The sequence below is a fragment of the Ascidiella aspersa genome, chromosome 3 (assembly GCF_963924565.1).
Source record: "Ascidiella aspersa chromosome 3, kaAscAspe10.2, whole genome shotgun sequence".
In the NCBI taxonomy this organism is placed as follows: Eukaryota; Metazoa; Chordata; class Ascidiacea; order Phlebobranchia; family Ascidiidae; genus Ascidiella; species Ascidiella aspersa.
The window spans coordinates 6,681,389-6,690,285 of record NC_139449.1 but is presented as its reverse complement, the minus strand read 5'-3'; the positions used below and the strand labels follow the sequence as shown (position 1 = coordinate 6,690,285).

Here is an 8,897-nt window from a genome sequence, read left to right as displayed (position 1 = left end):
CTGCAGTAGAGATTTCCGCACCGAAATACATGTTGTTATAACAGTCGCCAAGCTATAGGTGTTTTCAGTACAGAAGCTTGACACCAAAATGTAACGAATATTGTTGCGCCTCAAAGACAGTTTTCGTCTGTGTGATCCAAAATTTCAACGTTGCAATGACTTAAAACCTTAAGTCAATGGCTTGACCTAAGTCACTGTTTTCAAATAACTAGACTTGACCTCATCATTTGGAAAAAAGGACTTACCTTGACTTAAGTCTTTTGGGCAAATAACGTGCCTTGACTGAAGTCTTTCGGAAAAACGACCTGGGTTATAAGGTGTTTTCAACCAATTTTTTTATAAAATTCGGTTATATATCATAATTTTTCTACATATACCAATTTGCTTGTATATGTTGCGTCTTTTGTTAAATTTTAGTTGTTTTATTACTCGTAATTGAGTTAGTTTACAAATTTTAGTAGTTTAACGTTCCCTTTTTATCACAAGGACTTGACCTGAGAATGACTTGCTATAATTATGACTTAACTTGATTGGGACTTAAGTTGATTTACAAAAGAATTGTTTACAACCATACAAAATTCAAAAGCCTTTGTACAGTTGAAATCAGGTTATTAACTAGCAGCCAAGGTATGATACTAACTCAACAGGCATTGATTTGAAAGATATACTGTTTGAAAAGACTACAAAAATTTAAAATTACACTGTAATACGTAAAGGCCGCAACATATAAAAGGGTGAACAAGGGTTTTAAACATTAAGTTTCAATAAGAGACATGTGGAAGTAATAATGAATATTACGGCGCTGCAAAGCAAGTTATCGTTGTTATATAGGTGTAAAAATATTCATTTTTCAATTTTTTTTACATATTCGAAAGCAGTGGTCGTTAATTTTATAACCTGGCGGATCATTTTTGTCTTCTCAATATCCACAAACATCGTAAAACAATTTATAACAATTAAAAGTTGAAAACCTTACTGTACAATTACTAATCGAAAGTTCAAATCCACAATGTGGACGTTCATTAGTTGATAAACATTATTAGCCAATGCAGTGATTTTAATTGGTGTTCCGATGAACACTATAGTATTCCATGAATCGTCAGGTGTCATCACATGAAATTAAAAATGTAAAGACCACTGATTAACACAAATGGAAGCAGTTTTCGGTAAAATAAATTTACTTGTCTACTACAGGGGCGCATTCAGAAGGCATGTAACCATGAAACCAATTTTTTTAAGTTGTTTTGCTTTCTATGTTGTGCAAAATTTGTTACGCAATTATCCTTATTGTTTTAGAATTCTCAGCTACAATTTTTACCTAAAAAAATCTATTTTGACACATTTTATCTTCATTCGAAGTCGATACAGCTCCAATACGTCATTAAAGAATAACAGCCTCCTAAAAATTGCCTTAGTCCTGCCTAATATCTGATTGGATGTTAAAGTATCACTTTGGTTTCAATTTCTATAAAAGGAATCTTAAATTGGCTATGTCTTTAATTGCTTTTGTTAATTGCAAAATTTTTAGGGGTGCGGGTTCAAAATATTGAAATACAATTAAACTGTGCTTTTAAAGTTTGCATTTATGCTACAACTTTATTGTTTTACTGAAATCAACAAAATGTAGTAAACGAAACGAAAAACTAGTGTAATGAATTCTAGAGAAACCAACCTTGTTGACTTACATAATCCCTCTTATTTTACATCTTAGGACATAAAAAAAAAATTTTTTTTTCATCAAGTCTTTATTCCATAATGTTTTCTCATAAAGGTACAGTAGGATTTTCTCATATCTAGGTGATGTGATGTCTGTAGATATAATGTGCTGAATAACGTCGTCCAAAATTGAGCTTTCACTCTAAGTAAGGATACATGAAGCTGTGTGCTGATTAAACAATAAAACTTTGGACGACCCAAATCGATTATTACTTTCACGACTTCCAGGAACCGGGAGCTTTTTAAGGCTTCATGGTTTCTAACCAAAAAGGTTATTTAAACATTTTAAAAATCTTTTAAGATTAACCGATGTTTTAAAACCTTACCAACTGAATTGTCATCCCCGTCTCCTCATTTTATTTGTTGGATATCGATACGGCTTAAGTTTTAACGACAAGTAGGCTAACATTTTTGAGTTGTCAGTTGCCAAGGCAATTTAGAACAAACAAAACCTCTTGCATTGGGGCTTATTTTTTAAGCTGTTTTATCCGCGTCGTGAAAATTTCCGGTTACGCTACACTTTAATTTAATATGAGTTTAGGTACAGTACAGGCCTAACAAAAATTAAAACTAAAACAACGATTTGGGGAGTTGCCAAAACTGCCCCATTATACTTGTTGGTACATATTATAGGCTGCCTTTATTGATATTTAAGAAGGTGCAACAATAAATCCTACTTATAGCATACGGCTACTGTTCTAGCTAAACAATTATCAGACAAATTGTACGCCAAATTAACGTTACATTTGCAGTTATATTTAAGAAATAGAACGCACATCAGGAAAATCTCTTCACCAAGTTTGACTTAAGGCCGTTCGCAACAAGCTATGACCGCGTCATGGCGTGTCATGTATAAGAGGAATGTTAGCTGACGAAAAAACAGGGGATTTTGCTTGACTTATTGGGACGCTGGAAGAAAGACCTCAAAATTAGGACTGACTAAGCTAAATAGTGGCGCTTAGCAAGTCCATATTGTAACCACTCAAGCAATCTCAGTTATTGGCTTTAGCTCACGGTTCGTGTTTAGCAGGCGTGGATCTCGGATTTTAGTTTAGGGGGAGGCATGAATTTTTGTTTGAGATGACGTCATCAACTTACGTCAAAACGTGACGTCATAAAGTTACATTTAACATGGCGTCTTAAAACGTTAATGTTAATAACACATAGAAAGTTCGTATTTTTAAGTCTTAGGTTGGAGAGGTGTTACTTTCAATGCTAAAGCTACATATTACAGATTATCACAGATATTATCAAAAAAAGAATAAAGTGCTTTTATTTCGTTTAAGTTGCCAGCAGTATTGTTTTAATGATGCGATGAGACGCTAGACGCCTTTGGGTTAAAACGTTTTTTTTAAGTGGGGTTAGTCATACTGCAACGCTAATCCTTAAAAATGATTTTGCTTTAACGCCGTTAAAATAGGTAAAAATTACAGTTTGGTGGGAAGGTGCATGGCGAGTGTCCTAATAAGGTCCTCGTAATTTGTACCTATAACTTTTTATTGCGAGTTTTTATTCTAAAGATACATAAAGCTGTTTGCTGATTAAACAATAAAACTCTAAAAAAGCCAAATCGACTATTATTTTCACCACTTAATAACCGGGGGCTTTTTAAATTGCTCGAACTGTTTCCAAACACAAAGGTTATTTAAACATTTCTAAAACCTTTTAACCTTACCAGCCGATTTGTGTTACAGGGATTGTGGTTCACCTCTTGTCATTTTATTTGTTTGATTTCGATAAATCATCAGTTTTAATGACATGTAACCTTGATTTGTCAGTTGCCAGGGCAAATTGGAACAAACAATACCTAGTTGTTGGATTGGTAAAAATGGGCGCTTATTTATTTTAAAATAATTAAATTTAAATTTTCAAATTATGCCACGGTTTATTATTAGTCGACCGTTTTAAAATGTCGAAAGTAAAGTTTGACTAAAAACTTTTGCCAGCTTCTAGACTACAAAATATTTCGCCAAAGAAACAAATCTAACAAACACAAACCCCAAAACGGCACCGAATCACATAATGTGTACTCCACTATTGTAATAAAAAATTGAGATACATCATAATTAGTATAGTAATTGGTAATTATACGTTTAAAATGCAGCGGTTAATATGAAAACGCAAAAGCAAAGTGGTACGATAATATCGATGCCTTCTTTCTTTTTCCCCTCACTCGTAGTTTCTGTAAAAATATACAAAATGATAAAGTTAGCGAGATGCGAACACGAAAGAAACACATTTTGCCTATTTTCAAAATAGATGTGTTTTCTTACTTTTATTTACCAATCATACAACTGCTCGAAATGTTTTTAGTTTTTGATTTAACCCATTTCTAAAAAATCTTACTGATTTTTGGATCCAAGTGTGCTTAAAGTATGACCGAAAAACCAGTCGGATTAATTCAAGCAAACAATTTTACTTCAATGGTAAATGTTGTTCTGGGCCAACAGCGATTTTTTTTAATAATGAAAGTGTATTGGTTACGTCTTTTACAAAATTTAGGGCAAACTATGAATGGAAAATGTAATTTTAATAATACATACGCCAAAAAAATGTGAATATGATAAATTCTCGACCCTAATTTGTGCAGTTTACATTATATCACTTGTTTAGTGCGGCAAAATTAATTCTGCACTTAAATTCAGGGCGTCGAACCGAACCGAACCCTAACCGAACCGGTTTTGGGACATTTTTTTCCAAAACGTTACCGAACGAACTATTTTGAAAAAACTGATGTCTGTTTAAAAGTTTTTCAGTTAACAACGTAACGCTGGGTTGTTAAATTTTTCTAGCGCGGACTTAACCGAACACAAACCTGCCAAAAAATATTCACTCCAGCTGACGTCACAAATTGTTTATTGCAATTCAAGTTATTCCATGTTAAAAATTTACTAAAACGAATATTTATCGAATAAAATGTTGCTTTTTAATTTTAATGATAAGCTGTTCGCTTTTTATTTGGGTACGCCACGAAACTTGGGTTCCATGCGAGATACATTTTAATAATAATTCTCTACATTTATTGACCCACATTTTTTAGATTTAACGCAACTTATAGTGTATCTCAACCGGAACTTTATGAACCGGTTTCGAAATAACAATGGTCTAACCGGAGCTAAACCGGAAAATTTGAATTGCCTCTATCGGAAACCGGAATTTAACTGTACTTAGAAAAACTATACTTGAACTAGAACCCAACCTGCCGGGAAAAGTCAAACGACTCGACTCCCTGCTTTAAATTCAATATACCCTCTCAACCTACTTGATCCACTCGTAATCGAGCTGGTAGACTTCATTAGCCCATGGGCCACCTTCTCCGTCAGAACGGCAAGACCTGGACGATCCGTATCTCTTGTAGGTCAGCTCAGCGTTTCTAGCCCCGCCGCACCATCCACCGTTCTGCACAGCGATCATGGTATAGCCTCGGTCGAAGGCTGCGGCCACGCACTTACTAATGGCGTCCTTTCTCTTGCTGTACTCCCCGTCCAAGTTGACGTCCAATTTCTCAAGGGCTGGAATCGCCCTTCTCGAAGTATCCTTCCAGCAGCCCATCTTTCTAGTGTGAACTGGAACGAATTTGCCAAATTTTGAAGTGATGGAAACCACCATAAAGAAAGGCTTTGTTTTTTTATTGTTGGAATTGGATAATTCCTTCAGCCAAAAATATAAAAAATATATTTTTCCAAATTCTATTAATTTTTGTCCTCAATCATTATAATGACGGGTGCGTTCTTCAGATGGACACCGAACTGATATAGGACGCCTTTCAGCAAAACTTATGTACAATCTAATGGTTGGTGACAAGGTGTAGAGGCAATGCGTGCACTTGGTGTGCATACATGATTGCTGTACAATGAATGCTGTTCTACTGTTAAAAAAACGTGCTTTTCAAAAAAGGAAGGCGATAATCCTTAGTAGAACTGTTCAGTTGTTTTCCGAATCAGTCTGCAATACTAAGAAACTGCTGTTTACCTTTTCCAATCGACTTAAGTTCGTAGACTTCGTTTGCCCAGTAAGCTCCTTCTCCATCAGGCTTACAAGCATTGGAGGGTCCGTATCTTGCGTAGGTGGAACGGCTACCAGAAGAACCGAAGCATTGGCCGCCATTCTAAAAAAATAGTCAAACGCATTGAACTGAGGTTGACCAAAAATCCAAGTTTACCCAGCGTGGAGTAGTGCACAACAGTGCTGAAAGCAAAAGGATCTTAAACTAAACAATTTGAGCACACTTATAGCAAAATGTTAAACACAAGCCAAAAATATTATGATTAAATTATAACTGTTTTATGAAATTTAAATTAACAAAAACCTTGATTAGTGACTTCTGATGTTCTAAAATTTCTTAAATAGACACCCCGACATAGTAATAATTCTGATCGTAAACATATTGCACGCAATCCTGTTGGATTGCATCATATTTCACCTGAACACTGAAAATATCGCTGTGGTGCTTAAAGGCAGCTACAGCACATTTTTGAATGGCCGACGTCCTTGTATGGTAGTTTCCTACGATACCGTGCTTTCCCTCCAAGGGGTAAATCGCCCTTGCACTTTTGTCTTTCCAACAGCCCAGTTTGCGATAAGTTGCTGTAGAAAAAGTTTGTTTAGGGTGGCGAAAGATATGTTCGTCATTAATTCTACTACATGATTTATTAAAGTGCGTTGAGATTAAACGATTTTTAATCTAACAATTATTACCTGGATAAAAGGTTGCCGCCAGTGCAACTTCCAGTAATGCCAAGGAAATCAAAACAGAAACAATCGCCTTCATTTTGATTCTTGAAGTTCTCTTCGAGCCGTAAGACAAAAAACACGGATTTCAAAGTAGTGAGCATTCGGTTGGAGAGTCTCCCTGATATAAAGGCTAGAGTTTTTATTGTATTTGACTATGCTTGATTTTATGGTCGTTTCACTATTTCCCCAGACCCGCAGTAAAACATCCAAGCGTTAAGTATTTTTGTTAAAATCGGAACAAAAACGCGGTGACTGTTTGGAAAGGGCGCAACCCATATTTTTACAGGAAAGCAGGTTTGGGCTAGAAAAGTAACTGTCCTACTTGTAAGTGTTTGCTTCAATTTTAGCAACGACCAACGCATTTTTTTTACTGTTGCTATAAACTGTGAGTTTCTCGTTTTATGCGTCTCGCAGCAATACTTTTATTTGGGTACGCTATGCGCGGATCTGCAACGTAGCTTTACCACGGCGACACTAGGTAAATCCTAACCTTCCACGGCGACCTAATAGCTTCCGCATTGGATTCGGCTTTTTCGGAGCTTTGATGCTAAATAGAATGTTGCTGATTAGACAAAAAACCTCCAGTTTCATCGAGTTTAATATTGAGGTAATTCACGAGTTCCAGTAAGCGTTTTTTTTTATTGCCCACACGGTTTCTACGCACAAAAGTTATTCAAACATCTATAAAACCTTTTAACCTTACCAGCCGAAGTGTGTTACAGGAATTGTAAATCTCATTTTATTTGTTTGATTTCGATACGGCAAGTTTTAACGACATGTACGTTAACATTTTTGATTTGTAAGTTGCCAAAGCAATCTAGAACAAACAAAACGTTTTCGCGATGGAAAGCCCTTGGCGCTTATTTTTGTACTAGCTTTATCCGCGTCGTGGATGATAAGTTTTTGGTTGCGCTATACATTGAAATTTAAATCAAGGAATCATTAGAAAAAAATGTTTATCAAGCTTGACAAAAGGCCTTTTACAACAAGCTAATGACCGTGTCATGTATAAGTTTTTTCTGTTGTATTCACAAACGTACGACACAAACTCTAAAAGACACTTTTAAAAAGGTTTTAGAAGATAATATTTACAGACGTGGGATGTACAGGTATAGTATTATGTTCCTGTGTTACATGCAAAGATCTTTGAGTATTTTAATTTGTTTTCCACATTTTTCTAGCAATGTGGAATATAGAAGTGGATTTAAAGCTTTGTTAATGGGAAGCAAAATACCGCTACTCACAAGGTAAACGTCTTTGGATAGTTCAATACCCGCCAGCGATAAATAGCTTAGTATGCAAATCGGAACCCAGCAGAAAAAGTCAGTTAAAAGCAATCGATAAATAAGTTTTTGCAACTTCGTCCCACTTTGCTTATTTTTTGCTTTCGACATTTTGCTACTTTTCTTGTATATAACAATGTATACATAAACCATGAACACAAATAGCAAGCAATTCAAACTAATCAGAAATACCGAATATTGCCAGGAAGAGTCCTTTGACTGGCCGGCCAGGACAGAAGCGAGCTGAAAATGGAAAAAGTGGTCAGTTGTGTTACCTCATATAGTATTTTAATAAAGTAAAAAAAGCGTAGTTAGTAGTTTTCGGCGTAGTTTGCAAACCAAAAATCCCAAGTTAAGTGCTCTTTCATAAATTTCAGCCCGGATTACATCGTTTAAAATTATTAACGCCTACTTTTTTTTTGAGCACCTGCTTTCTGCATTTGCGTCGAATCGTATAACTTCAGGATTTTCTTCATTAATAATGTGTGCCGAAGATCAATAAAACGCTGTAATACCATATCTTGATGCGTAGATTTTCTATTTGTTTTTTTTCAACGTATTTAAAAAAAGATTAATAATGATGCAAGTGCATGTCGAAACGTATTTTTGAAGTTGATGTTGATTTACGCAATCAATTTAGCTTTGACATTCATTTTTAAGCTAATTTTTTTTAATTCTATGCTTAAGTAGAAAAAGTATTGAAAAAAAAAGATTTGAATTTTTTGGTAGGGAGAAGACTACGATATGCTTACGCCTGAAATAGGCGGACCTTGGATGAAACGGTGGCAGATTGTTCACCACAACCGACACACCGAGTCGTTTTTCCGAAACACTGACAAACTTGCCTGGCATAAATCATGGAGATGGTACAACATGAAACATTCATATTCGACGACCGCTTTAAACGAATGGTCGCCCTTTAGTAATCAAATATTTATAGGCAAGCTTCACTTCTGCAGCAATTATCCGTTGATAAAAAATCGACTCGATTCCAAAATATATGGGTATAGTAAGATCACAAACCATTAATATCTATGGTCCGTTTGGAAAAAGGTTGGGATAGAGATATGCTAAACAGCATACAATGTCAAATTTCCATCGAAATGCGGCAAATTTACTGAAAAATCTGTTTTGTATGTTTTAAAAGTAATTAAAAGAAAATAT

The 8,897-nt window shown here is 35.2% G+C and overlaps 1 protein-coding gene across 1 annotated transcript; it reads right to left on the bottom strand.

Annotated features, from left to right (window-relative positions):
* Positions 1-4,974: 4,974 nt before the first annotated feature.
* Positions 4,975-6,487, bottom strand: LOC146158958 (uncharacterized). Its single transcript, XM_083384805.1, has 4 exons — positions 6,415-6,487; positions 6,140-6,303; positions 5,689-5,824; positions 4,975-5,282 (listed from the first exon to the last, which is right to left on the bottom strand). Exons 1-4 carry the CDS (start codon positions 6,485-6,487, stop codon positions 4,975-4,977), a joined length of 681 nt encoding a protein of 226 aa, XP_083240931.1.
* Between the last annotated feature and the right edge of the window lie 2,410 nt (positions 6,488-8,897).